At 39.6% G+C, this 22,621-nt stretch overlaps 1 protein-coding gene across 2 annotated transcripts in view; it reads right to left on the bottom strand.

Moving 5' to 3' along the window:
• Positions 1-18,372, bottom strand: part of CCDC169 (coiled-coil domain containing 169) — a 29,536-nt gene extending 11,164 nt beyond the window's left edge. For both annotated transcript variants that reach the window (XM_071571136.1, XM_071571144.1), the window contains exons 1-4: positions 18,280-18,372; positions 13,457-13,539; positions 12,905-13,015; positions 12,778-12,818 (exon numbers count right to left, since the gene is read on the bottom strand). In XM_071571136.1, coding sequence (XP_071427237.1) covers positions 12,778-12,818; positions 12,905-13,015; positions 13,457-13,539; positions 18,280-18,356 — 312 coding nt within the window. In that variant the 5' untranslated portion in view covers positions 18,357-18,372. The remainder of the gene's footprint in view (positions 1-12,777; positions 12,819-12,904; positions 13,016-13,456; positions 13,540-18,279) is intronic.
• Positions 18,373-22,621: the final 4,249 nt, after the last annotated feature.

Raw genomic sequence — 22,621 nt, 5'->3', positions numbered from 1 at the left:
AGGGAAAATGTAGGCCCTTACCAGAAAGAAATAGGAGACCTGGTTACCCAGGGCATGAAGGAGGCTGAGGTTTTCAGTAATTTCTTTGCCTCAGTCTTCACCATCAAGTGAAGGGTTGCCATCCAGAGTTACCTGGACAGGCTTTAGAGGTGGGCCTGTGCAAACTTCATGAAGTTCAACAAGGCCAAGTGCAATGACCTGCACCTGGGTCAGGGCAATCCCAAGCACAAATGCAGACTGGGTGGAGAATGGAATGAGCACAGCCCTGAGAAGAAGGACTTGGTGGTCACGGTGGATAAAAAGGTTGACATGACCTGGCAATATGCTTGCAGCCCAGAAAAACAACCATATCCTGGGCTGCATCATAAGAAGGGTGGCCAGCACCTTGAGGAAAGTGATTGCCACCTCTGTTCTGCTTTCTTGAGACCCCACCTGGAGTACAGCATTCAGCTCTGGGCCCCCAGAGTTAAGAGCAATGTGGACCTGCTGCAGCAAGTCCAGAGGGCCACAAAGATCACAGGACTGGAGCAAGCACCTCTTCTTCTGAAGACAGACTGAGACAGTTGGAGTTGTTCAGTCTGGACAAGAGAAGGCTCTACCGAGACCTTACAGTGCCTTCCAGTACCTGAAGGGAGCCAACAAGAAGAGTGAAGAGGTACTTTGTTTTACCAAGGCATGTATGACAGGACAAGTGGCAATGGCTTTAAACTGAAAGAGGGTAGATTTAGATTAGATATTAGGAAGAAATTCTTTACTGTAAGGGTGGTGAGGCACTGGAACAGGTTGTCCAGAGAAGTTGTGGATGGCCCATCCCTGGAAGTGCTTAAGGCTGGATGGGACATGGAGCAACCTGGTCTAGTGGAAAGTGTCTCTGCCAATGGCAGAGGGGTTGGAACTAGATTATATTTAAAGACCCTTTCAACCCAAATCATTCTATGATTATTCGAGGTCAGTTTGTACCTGTTTGTTCTTGTACACTGAAGCCATGAGCATCTTTTTTAAACATTCAGTTTACCAGGATGAGTAAACTGAACTTTTAAAAATGGTCTTTCACACAGCAGGCTGTCCTTTCATCTAATCATCCTAGTAACCTCTTTGTACACCAGGCTGGAGCTCAACCTTCTTAGGGCTGGAGAATAGAAGTGGACTACAGTATGCAGTACTCCAAAAGCCATCTCACTGCCTTGAACAATGCCAGTGATACTTCTTTACCTATTTAAATTTTAGGATTGTGTTTTCCTTTTCGACAGCTGCACAATGATGGCTCACAATCAACAAGGGATCAGCTACAATACCCAGATACTCCTCTGCAGTTGTACCAGATCTCAATTCAGAACAGAATTTCTTTACTATTTCCTAAATCCTTCAGTCTGTACTGCAAAATTTTACTCCCATTTTTAATGATCTAGTCTTCAATATCTTTCTTTTTCTAAACAACATCCAGATCCCAATTATATCATATAATTGGTTTCACAAGAGAGATATCATAATCTAATTCTACTTTGTGTATCAAGGTCATGCATTAAATATTAAGATTCATCCTAAATATGGTCCTGGAAGAACTCTGCTTGTACCCTCCCAGCAGACTCCTTCACTAATCATCACTATCATGTTTCATTTGCCAGCTCTTTGCTCCTTCAACAAATCTACTCATTTTCATTTTCTCCAAATTAATCAGCCACTTCCCATGTGACATGGTATCTTTATCAGAGGTCACAATGAACAAGACTACTCTATTCTGTCAACAAATCTATTGTCTCATCACAGAATGTCAACAGGTTTGACCACCATGAGCCACTTTTAATGAATCCATGTTTCAGTTTCATTTTGCAACAACTATTCATCTCTTTATCTTCAAATTGAAAAAAAAAAAGTGTTTCTCCAGCACACAGAATGCACACACCTTTATTAAATCACTTACTATCAGATCAGCTATGTAGCAAGCCTGTCCTTTCAGAATCCTAAGGTATGGATTATCCATTTCCCTCATTTTAAGCACATCCAGCTCTGGGAATTTTCCTTAGGACGTGGTTACTGTCATTTCCTCTCCTAAACACTTGCCGACATCAGCTACTTTTCCCTTTGTTCTGCATTTTATTGTTTCTATGTTTACTGAAAATTTAGGCAATATACATGTTTAATTTAAATACATACATGTTTAATTTAAAGTGAATGAATTCATGATCGCTTGATCTGATAGGCTTTTTGACTGGCTTTTCTGAAATCTTTCTGTAGATTTTAAAAATCTAAAATAGTATTTCCTCCTTTTATCCAGTATTCTCTGATAAAATGTGTTAATTGTCACGCCCACTGAGATCTGTGCCTCATCATTATTGTTAGTGCTTGGTTTTCAGTCTTTATTTATAAGTATCACATAGGGTAAAATTTCTGGCAATAATCTAATAATACTGTATCCAAATTAATCTATCCAGATGTTATTTTTATATCTATATTTGACTGTTTAGATGAAGAGGTGAAGAGGATATCTACATCTGAGTGTCCATATGTGAACTGAGCTTCTGTCATATGTGGACTGAGTTACAGTGAAGACAGTCAATGATGTGCAGCAATTCTTTCAGCTAAGCAGCTAAAGAGCTCAACTCAGTTGCCATCTGAGGTGTTCTGGAGAGGCCAAGACATTCAAGTGTGGCAGATATGACACATGGGTTGCACTAGGCACATCCTTCTGAAGCAGTAGTGGGCTACTCTGCACTGAAACATCTGCAAGACTCTTTGTTTACACGACTATTCCACTGAAGATGTCAACTTAGATAAATCTAGATACAAATCTTTGTATTTAGCTGACTGCATTAATGAGACCTGCACTGCCTGTAGTAGGAATTAAAAGAACAAGCCAAGCGGCAGATATCTATATAAAGGAAAGGAAATTTTTGTCCTAATATTTGAGTCATAATGTTTCAATATGTATGTCAATATTAATTACCAATATTATTGTGACCAAACTTTGTTTTCCTACCCACCCTCAAGATGAATTTATCCAAACAGCTGATGAAGAAAGAATCAACAGCATTATTGCCAAAGTCTCTCACATCTGCTACGTACCACAGTCATCTCTGTTTTGTTCTTTCCTGGCAAGTGTGTACCTTTAGTACTTGTTATTACTTCATGTTTTCATTACCAATGCTATTGCATTCCTCACTAGTCAGGTTCTTCCATCTGTCTGTGTAAAATAAGTATCTGTCTCAGAATATTTTTTTCTTTTCATTTCTAGCACAAGCACCTCCTTAGTCAGAATAGATGAATCCTTTCACTTTCTGTACTGCTTCCCTGACCATTGCCTTAATAATCAGTTATTTTTTCTCATGACCTTAATGCTTTTCCATACCTTTATTTACCAGATTTTCCTGCTAAACATGGAAAGGAAGATAACATGTCTCTCCAAGTATTTTCACTGTCTTTTGCCATGGAAATTTTTTTTTCCCTTTTTGGCATGAAAATCTCAGATCCAGAAGGCCAGTATCTCTATATGGTCTGTTTCTCAGAGAGTCTACAAATGCTTGCTAATAGTAAAAAAATATATCTGCCTGCTTGAAGTCCTCAGTCTTATCTTTTCTAGCATTTTCAGATCATTGCATCTTTTCTTTTTTTTCCATAATTTTCTATATAATGTTACTTACTTGGCTCCAAATTTTATTTTTCATTTAAAAAATTCTGGTTTTTACGGAGATTTCCCTTTGAATAATTTCCATTAAAATCAAGATTTGCAGGAGCATAGCAAAAGGCACAGTACTTCTAACACATGTTGCAAGAGAGCATAACCCCTCCCCCTGTTCAAAAATAAAAAAAGGGAGATACAGAAGTGCTGTATCTTTGAAGAACATTTTGCACATGACTGAACTGTTACTAACTTTATTCTGTTGTAAGAGGCATATTGAAGACATGAAAAGAATTGGGGGGGTTTATGTTTTTTTCCTAAATAAAGCAGAAGTACCTTGGATGCAGATGCAATCTTTGTCCTAATACAGAAGCCTCCTATAGTCAAATACAGGCAATGTTGGCCAATTCAAGGAGAAAAAGTAAGCTGCAGATTAAAGAGAAGATCTGGCTAAATTCCACTAGGGTCATGTGTTATTTCATTTCAATATCAGTGTCTCTACAGAATTAAACTAGACAGATAGAGAAGGCCTCAGCACTGTCCAACTATGAAACTAAATTCATCTGACTTCTTGATCTCACTGCACTTTAAAGATTATAATCATGTGACAGCATATTTTATAAAACATAGCTTGTTCCACCTACTACATATTTTGTATCACCACAGTAACCTTAAATACAGTAAATACAGAAGTTCACGCTGCTCTACAGATTTGTTCTATCTAAATCCACAGCCCACTATTTATTTCCTTACTAGATTGTCCATCAGTGTTATATAAGACAGCTGTTACTTACAACAGAGCAATTTGGTATCTCCTCAGTGATAGTACTCATCTAATTTCTTTGAGTTCTTTCACTTACAAAGTAAACTACTTTTAGATCTTTTATTTATTAGTCTTTTCAGAAGCACTGTCTATTTTTTGCTGCTAGTGCAGCTGGTCCACTGCAGATGCCTGGGCATTCATTCAGTTGTGGAGCATGGATGCTATCCAAAGGCAAGCAAACAAATGGTGCACTGCACTGCTTCTGCTGAGCAAGCAGATGGAAATAGGTTGATAACGTGACTAAAAGTACACAGTTTCCATCCCTACAGTATCTGGATACCTCATAAATTGTAATAAACCTACACTTACAATTCTATGAAATAAGAAAGCTATAAAATACTCCAAATTTACAGATTGGGAAGTGAAGCCCCAAATCAGAATGGGACTGGAGTTGAAATTACACTTCAGGCAGAATTTAACATTCTAATGCTAGTAAAACAGTCTATGCAATGTCTTACATTCCTCACATTTGGTTTTATTAAATAACAGGTAGGCATTTGAGCTGTTGCTGTTGTGGTTGTCCATAAGCCTAAGTTTAATCAAGATGCTTAGTTTGCTGCTGAAAGCCTTCATGGAGTCTCAAAGAAAACCTTCCTGGAGGTCATCTGTCTAACAGGGCACAGACTGGCAAGGATGCTCCACGCACGTTACATGAGGAATAAAGCATATGACCTATCTAACAGCCTAGAATTTAACCCAGAAAGAAATTAGTTGAGTTACACTTTAGTCCTTTGCTATCCTAAGAGCTTGCGTTCTCATATCTCATATCCTAAGAATGCCCTTGCCACCATCATACTTAACTAGTGCTGAGGTAATTTTTGAAGCCAGTCTGTTAATCAATCAAAAATGCAAACATTTACATGAAGGGAGAAGGAACAAGTGAGAAAAGCTGCAAGGTCATGCTTATTTCTGGAAAGGAGGCAGGATTTCAGACACAGTTCATGTGTGTTTCTTGCCAACTTCCCATTGGTTTTCCATCTTCATAGATAATCTGTTGTGAATCCCAGTCTAACTGCCTTTCTCCCAGCTAATACCTAGGAAACTTGGTCACCTTATTCAGCCTTTGGACTTCTATTCCTGTGTCCATGTACCTAATTGATATGGCAATACTGAAGATCTCATGGGAATCTAGCAATGCAGATGTTCCTACTCAACTAAAAGACCTCTACAAGTCCCCAAACACTATTAAATGCAATTTCAAAAACAGATACTAAAAATTATAAACAGTAAAACTTCAGAGGAGTTACAGAGGTCTACTTTAGCCAGGACTAGTTGTAAGTTACCTAGCACCTCTACTTCCAAGGCAGTAATTGGAGAACTAGCCGAGTCCTTACATATCTGAAGTCTTTAGCTGCTGTACATCAATACAAATGAAGAGGTGAGGAAGCCCAGCATACAAGCTCAGCCAAATCATTAAGGGCTGGATTTGCCTTTCCTGAATTCTGTGGGAAACAAGCAGAAAGAAACCTCGCCAAAACAAATTCAATTCTCAATGCTCATAGTTGTATGAGCAACTTAGTGCTTAGTACTGTAAAACAACACAAAAGCAAAATCTCACAGAAAACAGAGCTTTAAGCATACAGTAACATAGACTTGTAGCAGAGTTCTCACATCACAGAAAAGCCTCAAAACACAGCAAGGACTAGTGAGAGTTCAAGAGAACCAGAAGGAGTTTCCCAGGTATGCAGCACTCCCCCAGAAGGAGAAAAATTGCAAAAAAACTCCATGAGGAACCAGTAAGATAAATTCTGAAAAAGCTTTTTAGAAGTAGTTTAATTGAATACTTAAATGTTTGGCTTTTTTAAAAGTAGATTAAATATAGGTTCTTCTACTAAGCCTTGAGTATCTGGACAGTGTATTGCTGAAAATGAAACTTAAGCTGACTAAGGCATTTAACCTGAATTTAAGATCCTTAGTTTTCAGTAAGTTGTCCATGTCAAACCACTCTGAACAAGCTGGTAAGTTAAAAGACACACTGAGATTTTAAATGAATACTTTCTTTATGTAATAGAATTTTGCAGGGCTTAGCATGATTCACTCTCAGAGCAATTATACAGTAATCTTGTGTCCAGTAGTGACCAAGCCCAGAGTTTCACAAAGGGAACACCAAGTCTCCAGTTCTTTATTTCACACAATTTCTTTTTCACTCGACTGAAGTTATATATTTGGCTTAACACTTGTCAGAAAATGAAATTATACAGAAATGTACTGCAGTTGAATTTTAACGCCATCCACATAAGATGTTCTCATTCTGGATTTTTCCTTGCCCTGCTATCAGTGGCAACAGAGATAACAATTTTTAGCAATCATTACACAACAGACAAGGTGACAAATCCTTGACATCATCAAGCAGCTCAAACTTGCTTTCATTAGCGCCCAGCTCATGCAGATTATTGATCCTTATGGCAGTTTGCTTCAGCTCTAATCCTCTGTAACTTTTGTCCTTAAGTTGGAACAGAAGAAATATATCTGTCAGTTGTGTAGAACAAAAAGCAACACATGAAGCCTTTGCAATCCATTCTACTTGACATTTTAAATTAAATTGATTTTTGCTTAGAAAACAAACTCTCTCCCCCCCAACACTAGGAGCTGACACTCATTGGCTGATTTAGCTGAATCGTTTAACATATAATTTGAAACTCATTAAGAGCAAAAAGCAATAATACATCTTTAGTTTTACTGAAATGGAAATTGATTTTAGATTGTTATCAACTGTTATCAATAAAATCACTAGTCATATATAACTCAAAAAATATGCATAAGAATTATTTGTATTTCTACACTGAATATGCCCTCGATGTATGTATATACACCAGATCCTGTAAGAGCTTCGGGACAGGTGAGGAAACGTTTAGTGTATTTGCCTAAATGCCAAGTGCCCCCTTGTGGTCAGCATAATCTTTAGATTCCAAACCAAATCCAGAGTGGAACCACTTTAACGCAGAGTAGTAGGTGTGGGACGTTGATATCCTAGATCCTTGTGTCAGTGGTCTCCTCAGCATTGCTCACAGAGGTTATCTGCTGACTTGGGCAGTAGGAAGTTAAAACGCAGACCTCTATCGTTGTGTATCAGATTGACAGAAGGATTGACAGAAACTCTGAAATGTTTGACTTAATATCTCTCCTGAGGGGCCTGAAAAAGGCTGGAGATTGCTTCCTCATACATATTTTCTGGAAGATATCCGAAAGTCCCCATCAATTGCTAAGGAATTCTTGAGAACAGTAGATAAGAAAGTCATTTGACTCCAAGATTTTTCCCTGACTGTTTTATTTGAAACACAAAGTGTATTCTGCCTCTGGGCATAACATAAAGTGATTTAACAGTCTCCTGCAAGGCCACCATGAGGAACAACTAATGCCAAGGAAAGGAAAAAATTCAAATCAAAAAGGTCTGTTGGAGGCATTCTAAGTATTTATTTGAGGTCAAATGAAAGGTGTAGGAAGGGGAAGTCTGTGAGGAGGCAGAATACAGTTTAGGGCAGTCAGACCAGATTACAGAACTTTCTCCAAAATAATTCCTTCATGAAAAGCTAGGACACCCTAAATTTTTCTTCCCATACAGCTACTGATAACTTAATTCAGGAAGAGCAATAATGTTGATTTAAGTCACTTGCTAGAATGGCCAACATTTCCTATGCCATTATAAAGTGCTGATGTTCCCTATAGGTAATTATCAACACCTACTGAAATACAAAATCTTCACTGCATGTTTTCACAAACCCAAAATTAGATGTCTTCCTGTCATACTGCAGTCACATATGTCTCCAGTGTGACACTGCCCCATGTTCTGGTTACAGTTTAAAACTGAGAGCAAAACCCCAAAGGTGGTTGTGTGAGGGTCTCAGTTCTGTAGTCACTGTGCTCCCAGAAAGGCAGCTTTGCAAAGCAAGTATCTGGCCCTTGACAGAATTTCTCATCTGTAGTGCTGGACATTCTGGAAAACGGTGATTTATCACAGAAAGCTGGGTTCCTTCTTGGCTACTCTTAACAAGAGCGTTGCTAAGGCAATGCTATCAGGAGTGTGCTCTTCTGAACTGATTTTGCAGTATGCTTTTCAGTATTTGCATACTAAAGCCGCTATCTAGGGATTTGTTCTTGCGGAAATAGTGAGAGAGAAAGGAATAGTTTTCTCTCTGCTTATATGGGAAATCATGCTGAGCAGAGTGCATGTATTTTACCAAAACTCATTTAATGAAAAAATGCAAACAAATGAAAGAAGCGTGTTTAAAAGAAGCAAGTAAAATTCACACTATGTTATACTTTAGAGAGAAGGCATTCCTTCTGTAATTATTTCTGAAGTACTGTATGACATTTGTATTATTCATTGGGACATAAAGGAAATTACTGACTAAACAGTTTTCACTGTTGGAAATCCCTTGTGCTTGTCACTGTTTAGGTTATTTTTAATCTGTCCTCAGTACACAAAAATGATTTTCTGAACCCTGGCTGTAACAATCTCTGTGTTCAAGGTATTGGTTCTGCATTTATTGCTACATGACACCTACTTGATTTTTTTGAACAAAAAAAGAGAAAGGATTATCTCATGTCAGGATAAGGATTTCAGAATAACTGTATATTTTAATGCTTTAGGGATTTTTTAAATAGCAAGACATCACTCATCAGTACAATTCTAATTCTAAAGCAAAAATAGTGCAAGCCATCTGCAACAATTGCTGCAATTTATCAGCACAGAAAATACTCTGTGCCTCCTTGTTCATCACTCCAGAATTTGCATTTGTATTCTTCTCTTTCATTCAGGTTTTCATAGCTTGCTGACTGCCAGGGTCCCTGATGACTATTTTTTTTCCCTGTAATGCTGGATATCAAGAAAATATTTTATGCTACCTCTTTGCAAATGGGTTGAATTTACAGATTCTCATAGATATGTCTCAAGATATGTTTTTCTACTTCTATTCACTATATTAGGACCTTAAATGACTAGCTGAGTGAGATAAATCTCTTCAGTATCTTTGAGATAACTCCTCTTTTAAATACAGATGAAATTGTTTAGTAAGTTAAGAATTATTAGAGGTCCTTCTAGTAAGTCTAACTATATAAGTTAATTGGCAACACAGGTTAAAAATATTTGAAAATTATATTTTATGTTCTAAATATGTTGCTCAAAACAAAATCTACTGTCTACTGTTGACACATTATGGAAATTATATTATCTTGTTGAAAGAATCACTCAGTGATCTTTCTGCAGGGCTTTACAGAATCATAGAATCCACTTTAAGATCATCAAGTCCAACCATTAACCCAGCACTGCCAAGTCCACCACTAAACCATGTCCCCAGATGTCATATCTTTTAAATACTTGCAGGGATGGTGACTCAACCACTTCCCTGAGTAGCGTGTTCCAGTGCTTGACAAGCCTTTCAGTGAAGAAATGTTTCATATGCAACACACATAGGAAATATATTTTAATATAGAGATCTTTTCCTATTCATATGCAACTGCAAGTTGAAAGCTGAATATCATAGTGTACTTTTGAGTATTGCAGACATACACACCATGTTTTATATACGCTACATTTTCACTTAACGAAAATGTATATTGATGACTGGCTAAAAAGTTTGTTTTTCTACTCACTCACCAGATCTGTTCTTTATTCTCATCTGTGAAAAAGCTAAATATCCGCCTCAAGCCCACTGAACAACTCTCAAAAATACAAGGATTTTAACAAATCTATATGCTTAAACAACACAAAATTTTCTATGTATTTTTACCAATGTTTTATCTCCTAAAAATATATTAAAAAAGAAAAAGCAGGTCTGCATTACCCAAGAGTATCTGTAAATATATACTGACTATTCTGATAGCTTTAGTAAAAAAAAAAAAAAAAAAACAAAAAAAAAACCAACCAAAACACCAGCAAAGCCCATGAAAAACATTTATTTTCTTCTGCTCTTTCCATCTTCCAAAAATAAAAACAAGGGGGAAATGAAACATTTCACTAAATCCCTAAGCTCTCTCCTTTCTGGATAGCAAACAGCAGAATGTATTAACTCTAAGCTGGAAGACTGAAGGAAGTACTTGAAACTACAGAACAGAAAGTCATGCCGTGGCATGCAGGCTCCAGATTTCCCCGGGCTTCACAAAGCAAGCCTAGGACTCTTCAGGCTGTCTTTTAGACTCCTTCTGGCAGGATGAATCTTTCAGTTGTGTGCTTGCATTGTTTCCATCATGGGAACAGTAATCAAACCTCTTGGAGCCACAACTCATTGGTGAGGAGGCAATGCTGTATTTAGCAGGGATTAGAAATGTACTGGATTGGTGCAGCCCAGCTTCTGGTAAAGGAGATTATCTCACTGGTAATGTCTCTTGGAGTGCTTGGCAAGGTGTAATTGGATTGGTTACGAGAGTACTAGCAATTGGATGGAAATAAACACTTCTGATACTGTAAGCATGCATGTCAGTCTGTCCTCTACAGGCTGACAGGAATAACATTGCCTGACACTGTAAATTTTCTAGATCAATGTTCTGCCTTCAAGTCTTTTCTTCTAATTCCATTGTACTTTCAAATCAATTCAGTGAAACAGGAAAGTGAGATGGGATAAGATTTTGTTCTTTTCAATGGGCTGTTTGAAATAAAATATGTCCTGTCTACCTAGAAAACATCATGGTCTTAGCACAACACTAAAACTGGCAAATGTGTTTACTGACTGAAAGCCATGGATCAGATGAGAAAAAGCAGTTAATTATTCACACCATGCATACAACAGATATTCATTCCCACTAATAGAGCATGCAGCCTCCTCTAAACTCAGTAAACTCTCATTAAACTTTAGAATCTGAAGCACAAAAAAAGTCAGATGGTAATACTTCTGTAAGCATAAGCAACAGGAATAAAAATCCTAAGAGTCCTGCTTCATAACGTTCATTATCCCTGCTTATGTTACAAGGCACTATCAAATCTTGATCTACCTTCTCTATTTCTAAAAGTGGGTAAGAAGCAGAAAAGGTGTCAACGATTTCAGCAGATGGCAGACTAAGGAAAAAAAAACAGTTCTGAATCTAAACCGATCTTCACTTCATTTTCCACTTTAGAAGACAAAACGGCCAAAGTATTTGCTGCTATTTTTATTGTCTTTTACCCTAAAGATTGCAGAAAAATGTTTTATGCTTTGGTGAAATACAGGCCATGAAGTATGAGTGTATTAAAGAATAAAATTTTTAAAATGAAAACAGATTCTTCCTTCATTGATGCAAAAATTTACTGTAAAGTGAGGAATTTTCCTGTGGCTATATTATGCAAAATGTTACTGCAACTATTCATCTATATTATCACAGCTGATACAAAGCTGGGAGTACTGACTGATACAACAGAGGATTGTGGTGTTGTTTTGAGGGGCATCAACAGGCCACAAAAATAGGCAGAGAGGAATCATGTGAAGTGAGAAATGTAAAGTCCTGCCCCTGAAGGAGAAATAATCCTAGGCAGCAGTATTTGCCGGGGCTGACTGGCTGGGAAGTATCTTGACAGAGAATGACCTCATGGTCCTGAAGAACAACAGGATCAGAAGAGAGCAATGCTTCTTTCTGAAAAGGTGGCCAGTGGCTGCCTGGGCTGCATGAGGAAGAATGTTGCCAGCACATCAAGGGAGGTGATCCATCCCTTCTCCTTAGCACTAGTGAGACATATCTGAAGTGCAGGGTGCGGTTCTAGAGTCCTCAGTACAAGACAGACAGACCTCCTAGAGCAAGTCCAGCATGGGGTATTGAAGATGACTAACAGACTGGAACATGTGATAGATAAGAGAGCTGCCACTGTCCAGCCCAGGGAAGAAGTTCCAGGGTTCCTTATCAATGTGTGTAAATATGTGATGGAAAGGAATGAAGGAGATGGAGCCAGGCTTTTCTCAGCAGTGCCCAGTGAGAGGGCAAGAGGCAGTGGGCACAAACTGAAATGTGAAATTCCATTTGGTTACAGCTAAGGACATTTTTTTTACTGTCAGAATGGTCAAACGCTAAATGATTCCATGATTTTGAGACCAAGGTTTAATGTTTTCCCATTTATTTATAGAACTACTCCAGCTACTCCATCTCACATGCCTTACTGCAGTTTCAATCATAAAACCCTCACTCAGTTAAAAATTTTGCTACATGATTCTTCCCAACATTCAGGTCTTATGTAGCTCCTACTTAAGAATTTTATTCTATATTTTATAAATTTATAATCAACTGCATATCTGAAAGAATACAAACATAAGCAGGACTGATTGCTTTGGCTTCTAGGCCACGTTGCTCCTATTTTTTGTCAGGAAAAAACAACTATACAAGTTTTTCAATCACACTGTGATTTGTTGTTAAGCCAACTAAATGTCACAGTACTCACCACAGGCATTTGATCAAAGGTGCGAACAAGGCACAATTTATCTACAAATAAGCAGAAAATGTAACCCATTGATATAATTTCAACGTATAATCACTCATTCTATTGAAAAAGTTATAAAAATTTCTACCTGCTGGATTTCCATGAATAAGCTCCACCTTATCTCGAAGAATACTAATTTGCCTTTCCAGCTGTTTGTTCAATTCTACTTGTGTCTCATATCTGGTTTTCCACTCATTACCTTAAAAACAAATACAGATTTACTATTATATTTCCCAGATTATTTCATGTCATTTTAAGTAAAAGCATTTTTAAAATCCTGTTTCTTTTAAGTAAATGGAGACTGAGAAAGTAAGTAACCCTCATAATGAGGATCTTTGCATACAAAAGAGCTTTAAAATATAAATCAGGGGAAATTTTCACTGGGCTTACTGTTTCAAGACTATAAGCCAACCCTATGAATTCATGTTATTCATAGTTTCATTAATAACAAAGAAAAAGTTGACATGGCCACAAGTAGCATTCCTTAATTTCACATTTGAAACACCACAGTCATGTTTGGAAAGGGAAAACTTAAATTTCCTAATAAAAATTTGAACCTCTGTACTGTAGGGCTTTCCCAAAAGAATTAATTTTCTCTGTTTCCTAACCAATTAGCACGACTTTGTTATAATTCACTTACCTTCATCTTCAACACTGTTAAGTCTTTTTTCCAGTTCTGTTACATTGTTTCTCAGTTCAAATATTGAGATATCAAGCATCTGCCTGTGGTATTTAAAGAAGGTAATAAATTGACTATTGCATTAGTCCTACTATTGAAATTATACAAAATAGAATCAAATATATTTTCAGAAGAATCTAGACATCATTCCTATGTAATTACATTATCTTGTCCATTTTAAAATAAATTTTTGTCTATGGATACTACAGTGCCTTAAAAACATTAGAAGCATTTCTACTTTGTGAATACAGTTACTTCCATAAAAACTCAAGATCGACATTTCCTAAAATACAATCATTTTCTAGCAGATCATCAAAACTAAACAAATGTAGAGAAGATACTGGCCTTAGTTTTTCATCTAAAACAATATGCCCAATTACTATGTTTTTTAAAAAAAGGAATATGCCCAAGAGATGTGCTATTTGAAGTTCCAAATTAATCCTTCATTTTGACTCACTGCTCAATGATTAATAGTCATTTTCTAAATTCCACCCATAATGAAACCATAACAGCCTGTGTTTTATGAAAGCCAGTAATTAAAGTAAGATGAGTGTTAAAAAAATATACAGGAACTAAAGCCACCTTTTTTTTGAGTACCCTAATGCTGTAGGAAAAAATACTTTTGCCCATTGATTAACTTTGTATACAGGTCAGCCAGACAGCTGAAAAGTTTATGAGAAATGCACTTCAAGAAATAATTATCTGGCCTATGAGAAATCAAAGCTTTGATAACAGAGATGATTACTGAGAAATAGTCTTGCCTCTTGCACTCCTTGTGCTTACTTTGAGTTGGTTACAATTCTTTTTCATAGCTTGAAATGTCAGATTTCAACTGGAAGCCACAGAAGCAACCCAACAAATCATAAGAAACTGAAGAGGTATGCTTGGAATAAGGAGGGCTGAGGATCTGAGATAGCAAAGAAATGTGAAGGAGAGTAATTTAAGGTAATTCAAGTAAGGTTTCAGTGAAAGAGACACCCTGTAGATCAGTAAGACAGACATCTTGAATATGGCAAGGGAGAGCTGGGTCTTCCAAGCCCTACTTGCTCCACTGCTCTTTTTGTCCCTACCAACATTAAATCAGAGGGGGAAAAAAAAGTAATGACAGTACTGGTAACCTCTTGCTGGAGATAAAAAGGATGTGGTGAAACCCAGCCAAAGATAGCCTTGAAACATGAGTCAAAAAGCTTAAATGCAGAAAAACCAAAGGAAATCTGATTGCTGCTGGCTCTTTGCTCCCCCTCCAAATAAAAGAGGCAGATGGCTAGAAAGAAGAAAGACAAAATCTTACTACATTGCTGCTACCATTCCAACACAAATAGATAAGGTTTCTGCAAAGCAGATTCCTGTCAACCTCTCAGAGCGTGGAAAAGAGGAAATTATGATGTCAGTGAGTTCTAAAATGGGAGTTTTGGAAGGACATAACACTGAAAATTAGAAACATTTAAAGCTGTAGCCAGAGCTGAGCTGTATCAAAATGAAGTTGTTTTCCTTTTCAAGGAAATCTTAACTAAGTGCTCAGATGGATGCAGAAGGATAACACAGGAAGAATGACCTCTTTAAATCCAAGGTTTTCAGTTTTAATTTCTTTTCTAGTCCAATACTATGTAGAATATTTCTTCCATTAGATTTTATTATTCTTTCTGCACCATTAGCAAAACTGCAAGCCAAATTCCAATTATATTTTGTCCTGATGACTGTATGTACAGAACTGATCAATTGCCAGGTGTCAGAATGTAATTGCTATACTGACAGAAAGTCTTATTTCCATTTGGCAACAGAAACCAATTTTTAAAAACAATCTAATTATTATTAAACATTTAATACTCCAGTAGCACCCAGAATGCATCTAGGGTGAAACCTTTCTATTTTAGTCAGTGTATATGCTGTAAAATACAGTCCCTGCCTTGAGAGACAAAGGATGTAAAAATACAACACTTGGACCAACTCAGTAAATATTTCAGCTTTTTAATGTATTAGAGTCTTTTGCATTTCTGGAGTTATTTCTGATTGTGATAGGAATGGGTGGTCATGCCACATATCTGTTGGTGTGTATTTAATGGAGCTGTGTATAGCTGACTGCCTCCTCAGAGACTTGGTCTGTACTTGGAGGAACTGCACTGTGATTTTACCTACAACCTCATGTGTTAAACATAATCAGACATATTGAGGGCCTATAAATCCTTTCCATGTCAATGTTCAATTTATAGTCACCACAGAAGAAAGCCCATAAATCCTGAAAGCTCACATTTAAGTCATCAGGGGAACTTAGCTACATCCTTGCATAATAAGTGTAACAAGAAAGCTCTTGTGAAGAAAAAGAGGGAAAAAAGCACAGTTCAGATAAGCAGGCTCTGATTGAAACTACAAAAGAGAAAAAAATGCTATGTTTTTTAAGGCAGTGTACAGGTGTTATTTTACTTGACAATGACAGCCACTTAGGAAGAAAGCCATTTTCCTGCATATTTTGCTACCCAGAACTGGGTATCTGGTACATGTATCAGGCAAAAGGCTGCCTGAAGCAATTTTCTATAGCAGAGAGAGAAACCAGTGAAACATTACAGGAGAAGCTCAGCACAACTCATCCATTCTATGGCATCAGCTCTCTAACATGGCAGATCTTTAGTGAGTCCTGTGGAAGACAAAATGCAGAGATGCCTTCAGAGTCTATGAACAAAGCAGAAACAATATTGCACAGTGCAGAGGCACTGCATGGAAGAGTGCATACAGTATTGAAAGCTATGGACTTGTGACACTTGCAGTCAGCAGAGTTCTGGGAAAATGCTGCAGCTTTCCTGGCAAGGAAAGCCACAGAAAATGAAATCTCTCAAGCTGAATTAGCATACAATTCCATCAATATTAGTAAGTAGTTGACATTCATAAATATATGTATTTAAGACCTCTTTGTGAAGGATACTGCAGTATTATATGCCTCCTCTCTCTCTCTCTCTTTCTGAAACACTTGCCATGGCATTTCCCAATCAAAACGTGTACTGAATCTTGATTACAACAATTCAGAGTCAGATTTAAGCTGACTTTCATTAGAATCAGAAAATATTTTGAAAGATTTCACAGTACTAGATCCAAAACTGTTGAGAATTAGGAGGTACTTTAGGGACAGAACCCGTACGGACACAGATGCTCCAATTTACTCTGTGAAATAAAAATCTCCTCTTCATGACTGTTAAATCAATGTGGTAGGTGGGCTGTTAACAAACTGCCTAAATGGCACAATAATCAAATAAGCCAGTAAAAAGATGACAAGGGTGAGATGGCTGTGAAGGAATGCAGACATCTATTTGCAAGCCACTCATCCTCAGCTTGCTTTATACCCAAGGGAGAGAAACTGGCACCTGCTAGGGTGTGAGTCATCTCGTGCTAGAACAGCCAGGCAAACTAGGTCAGATGAATCACACCTCCAAAAAACGTTTCTGTATTCACTGACTATACATGCCACTGGTCCAACAAATCTGGCTATTAGGTTGAATAAATAACTCCTGTGAAATCAGCAATGATGGTATTGTCTGTTTGAGAAAATACACAGGACACAGCCGTAGAATCCACCTGGAGCTACAACTCTTTTACTGTCTTGCCATAACAATAAAGGTTTTTATTAAATATGTATTTTGCTTTCATCAGTAAATAAGTCACCACAACTTGACCTGGACTTTGGGCACAGTCTTGCAGAAGATGCTCAGGGATATTAGCAAGAATTTAATGTACATAAGTAATTCAGGTTTTCATTAAATATATATATATATATATATATATATATATATATATATATACACAAATCCAAGCAATGAAACATAGCCAACACAATTCTACTTTTTACCTGAACACCAATAATATCAGGATTGTGTGTCAGGTAAAAGAACTGATGTGTGCAGAGGATAAATTATACATTGCATTGACACACTACTAAGTCAGGAGACTTGGTGAAAGGACTTTTACCTACAAGTCAGTGCAAGCATGTCCAAGCTCCTTTTTGTGCCCATTTGAACACAGAAGGTGCCTATAACCATTTTGACTCTGTTATAAAGTTCACAACTGCAGGACCAGTTTGAAGTTTTGGTATGGGACTATGTTTTGGATTTGCGATGGAAACAGCACTGATAACACAGGGATGTTTTAGCTACTTCTGAGCAGTGTTTACACAGTGTCAAGGCCATTCCTGCTTCTCACCCCACCAGCGAGTGGGCTGGGAAAGCACAAGAAGTTGGGAAGGGAGAAAGCCAGGACAGCTGATTCCAACCAACCCAAGGGATATCCCATACCATATAATGTCATCTTCAGAAATAAAAACTGGGGTGGTGGTCCTTGCTGGGGCTGCCTTCCTTTAGGAAAGGCATCGGTCCACTGGTGGCAAGTTCCTGGGGGTTTTTGCATAATTTGCTTTTCTTGGATTTGTTTCTAATTTTGCTATTGGTGGTGTTGTCTTTGTCTCAACCCACAGATTTTCTCACCTTTGCCCTTCGGAATCATTCCCGCACCCCACTGTGAGGGGAGCGAGCTGTGCAGTGTTCAGCTGACTGCTGCGGATAACCACACCTGGTCCTATTTTCCTTTTCGGCTGACATTCCTTACCCTGCTGCTTCGGGCTCCTTGTCCCCTCCGCAGCCCCCGGGACAGCCCCAGCGCAGACCCCCGCCCCGGCCTCCTGCCCCGCACCGCAGTGCCCGCCGCCGCCTTTGTGCCGCAGGGCGCTGCGGGCGCCCCGCACGGGCGGAGCTGCGGGACAGCCCCGGGGTCGCTGCCGTGCCCGGCCTCGCCCCCGCACTCACTTCCTTCGCCTCTCTCGCCCCAGCTCCATCGCCAGGCCCTCGGACTCCGCCGCCCGCCGCTCGCCGCCTTCCCCCATTGCGGGCCCCGCGTCCACCGGCGTTGCGCAGGGCGACGGCTGCGAGCGAGCGAGCGAGCGAGCGGCCGGCGGGGGGGCGGGCCGGGCAGGGCGGCAGTGCCGACGGCCGGCCTGGCACTCCGCAGCCGCCGTGGCTCTCCCGCTGCCCAGGGAAAGCGGAGAGGGGGGGGACGGCGCCGGCTGCGACCAGAGCTGGTATCGCCTTCACCTGGTCCGGCCCCGGCGGGCGCTGCCCGCGGCGCCGCGACTGACGGGCCTTTCATAGAATCATAGAATCAGCTGGGTTGGAAGAGACCTCTGAGATCAAGTCCAACCCTTGATCCAGCCCCGCTTTGATTACTAGATCATGGCACTAAGTGCCACGTCCAGTCTCATCTTAAAAACCTCCAGGGATGGTGAGTCCACCACTTCTTTGGGCAGGCCATTCCAATTCCTGACCGCTGTCTCTGTAAAGAATTTCTTTCTGATATCCAACCTAAACCTCAGAGGTTAAGCCTGTGCCCTCTTGTTCTACTGCTGATTGCCTGAGAGAAGAGAGCAATGCCCACCCAGCTACAACATCCTTTCAGGTAGTTGTAGAGTGATAAGGTCTCCCCTGAGCCTCCTTTTCTCCAGGCTAAACAATCCCAGCTCCCTCAGCCTTTTCTTATAGGACTTGTGCTAAAGCCCCTTCACTAACCTTGTTGCTCTTCTCTGGACCCACTCCAGCACCTCAGTATCTTTCTTCTGCCCTCTGTCCAGTGAAACACCCGACTGAAGTTGATTGGGGTGATGCCTAAAATCCTGCAAGCACTCTCAAAACAACATTAGTGGAGATAGATAAGTAGCCTTTATTTAGAAGCTTCTAGGTACACACCGAAGTATGTGCACGCATGTTCAGGGATGTTACAGTTTTTTAACTTCCAGTAATTAGCATATATGATATCTATAACCAGCCATGGTTCCCATTTCCCCTGGTGCCCACCCACAGAAAGCTCAGAACTACCCCTTGGAGCCTCTCCAAGGGCCCTGGGCCTTCTCTCTTCTGTTTTGTCTTCAAGCTGTCTTGCAGGTGCTTCTTCAAAACACCATGTCCTTGGCAAAGCTCTGGAATGTGTGAAATGTTTTAGTGACTTCTAAACACCACCTATATGTGAGCAACCCAGGAAGATCCATACAATCTATATAATTCCAAAAATCTACAAAATACACACTAAAATCCTTAGGCATCAGGGAAAACAGTACAGTTTTGGCCCAATTACAGAGTGCACAAACTTGTTTGTAGGACCCTAATGTAAGACAAATATGTACGCTTAGAATAATCGGGCCTTAACACTGATCAAGTCCACAGAGTTAGTCAGTATAAAATGGCAAATATTTTAATTCTCTTACCTTGGTGTGGATTCATGCTTAAAAATATTTGATCTTTCATTTTTCAAACAAGTAATTTCAGATCAGTTCACGGCATTCTCAAGGTAAAGCATTATGGGGTGGGCTGAGTTTATCTAGCAGCTTAATGCTGCAAGAGTGGCATCACCTCTGTCAAGTTCTCCCTGCCACCTTCTCCTGCCTGCTTCAGTGCCAGCTGTTGACAATTCTGTGACTCTCCTATGAGCCACTACAGCTCCTGAAGCCTTGAAAACTTACATCAAGGAAAATGTTTAATGTTTGCAGTTTCTCTTGGTTGGTGAACTGAAATGGTACCAGAGGATGCAAGGGACAGAGTGAAACTGGGAGTGGTTAGTACACTCTTAGATCGACATCATGGGATCTAGTGCTCATTAGAGGAACTCTCCATTTTCTCAGGAATGAGATTGACTGTAATTTTCCCGTACTGGTATACTATGAAAAAACAAAGGGTGTAGTTTCTCAGTTCAAGTCTGTTGCATGAGCAGCAAGCCAAATGCAAAAGCCTTCTTGTTGGCTAACAGAGTCACCGCTTTCAAAATTTAAAACATGGGTTATGTACCACCATTATTTTAACATAGCATAAATCAGTACTGCCATCCAAAGGCTAGTCCTGAAATGTGAAATGTAATTCTAAGGTGGTAGTGTGTGACACAGGAATGGGCCAATAGAACACCTCACTGATGTATGTATATATGGCCAAACTTCGCGAACGCAGATTTGGGCAGGGCTCTCCTCACGTGGGTGTGCCCTTCCAGCCTGCACAGTGGATTTTTTAGGTGAGGCACAGCGTGCGCAGAACTGGCCCCACCGTTTAAGTCCTGAGGTCCATCTGCCACGGCCGAGCGAGCTTGGACAGTGACAGGGAAGTCCTTGGGACTGTCACAGCACCCGGTACTAACCAGGGCTGACCCTGCTGAGCATCCGAGATCTGACGGGATGGAATGGCAGGGAGGCATTGAACTGCCTGGTACGGTCTCCACTGAGACTCGAATTCATGACCTTGTGATCCAGGGTCTGGGAGTGCTCACCATTACACCACGGGACCACCCGATACTGCAACAGCGAGGCACTAATCCAGCAAAATCTAATATCTTGGAGTAGAACAGTAGGATGCTGAGTGGGAAGCTTGATTCTAAGAAGAAAAAGTAATTTTAATTTCACTTGTCTAATATATATTAAGAGTAGAAGATAATTTTTGAGTCTCAAGTTATACCTGACGCTATCTGCTAATCAGTGAATTATCACTTGAGGTGTGGATTGAATTCAAGATTTCTGAAATAATGTAATCAAGAAACAAATTTAGAAGAGTTCTGCACTGTAACTGCATTTAAATTTAGCTGCTCATTTGCCTTCATGTTTTACTGTGCTACCTTTTTAAGATTCATATTGACATCACATTTCATACCAAACCAATAATTTAAGTATTGACTTGGACCTACATTAGCATTCGTAACTAACTCAGCGTATTGAATCTTAGCAGCATTTTTCTTGTTACCAGTTTTTGTGAACAACTGCCTCAAGATTAATTTAACCAGCCTGATGAATTGTTCTCCACAGGAGGGCACATTCAGAGAGCTCAGAAAGAACCCTGGAATCACAAGGAAGTCTGAGAACAGAGGATACAGGCAAACTGAGAGCTGTTTCTCAGCTACAGTGTACTCTCTCTGCCCCAGGAGACTTATTTGACCTCCTGCCCAGGATACTTTCAGGTCTCAGCCTCAACCCAGAGATTACGAGGTGTCTTAACTAGGTAAGCTCTCAGGAACTAGGTCACTGGACGCATAAGGATGAGCCCTGACCACACGGGTTGGGTTGGCACAGGACAGCAGGTCTAACTAGATGCTTCGCCTGATGGTTTGGGAACTACAGTGTGAGAAAAGCAAAAGTTGCTTGTGAACTAAGGTCTTGTTTAAGTGTGTTAAACTTCAAACCTTCAACATTTTTAACAAGCATAGCAGTAACATAGTGACACGTGCAACACATGAGAATTTTCCTCCATTTCTTTATTCCAAATAAATCTGTTAAAATTAGACATATGGCTACCTATAAAGGTATTTTCATTGTTTTAAGGGTTTTAATGGTTTTTTTGAGATTAAAATTTTTAGTAGGAGAAGGTAGGAAACTTGGTCACAACAAAATGTGTTTTCAAAACAGAATTTTATACTCCAATATGTAACTTCAGATTACATGAGGGCAATAAGAGCTGCTTAAAAGCAAGGTAGACCAGTTGCTGAAGACAAGTATTTGGATTATGACATAAATTAATTTTTACAAAGAAGTAGTTATTTCTGTAGCACCAGTAACTAATGTATGTATGATGACTGGCTGCGTGGGCAAGGGGAAACTTGTGGATGTTGTGCATTTTGGCTTTACCAAGGACTCTGATACAGTCTTCCACAATATATTTACAGCCAAATTGGTCAGTTGTAGATTGGATAACTGGAAAATGACTGGTGGAAAATTGGCTGGGCCATCAGGCTTGAAGTGTGGTGATCACCAGTATGACTGCTTGACTCTGGGATCAATACTGAGCCAATACCCTTAATACCTCATTAACAGCCTGGAAGACTGAGTACCCTCTTAGCAAGTTTGCTGATAATGATGAATTGAGAGGACCAGTTAGTATGCTGGGGGGCAGGGTGTACAGCCTGGATGAACAGGCTGCTGAAAGGATCCTAATGAAATTCAACAAAAGCCAAATGCAAAGCCTAGTACTTGGGATAGGAAAATCCCATGGATGAGTCCAAGCTGGAGGCAGTATCTACAATGCATCTTCGTAAGAAAATACACAGGCATCTCCGGTGAACAAGTGGCCATGAGCCAGCAATGCCTTGCAGCAAACAAGGCCAAGCCTGGGCTGCCTTAGCAAGGGCTTG

This window comes from Pithys albifrons, chromosome 1 (assembly GCF_047495875.1).
Source record: "Pithys albifrons albifrons isolate INPA30051 chromosome 1, PitAlb_v1, whole genome shotgun sequence".
NCBI lineage: Eukaryota > Metazoa > Chordata > Aves > Passeriformes > Thamnophilidae > Pithys > Pithys albifrons.
The sequence above is the reverse complement of the archived record's forward strand: the minus strand, read 5'-3'. Positions and strand labels throughout refer to the sequence as shown.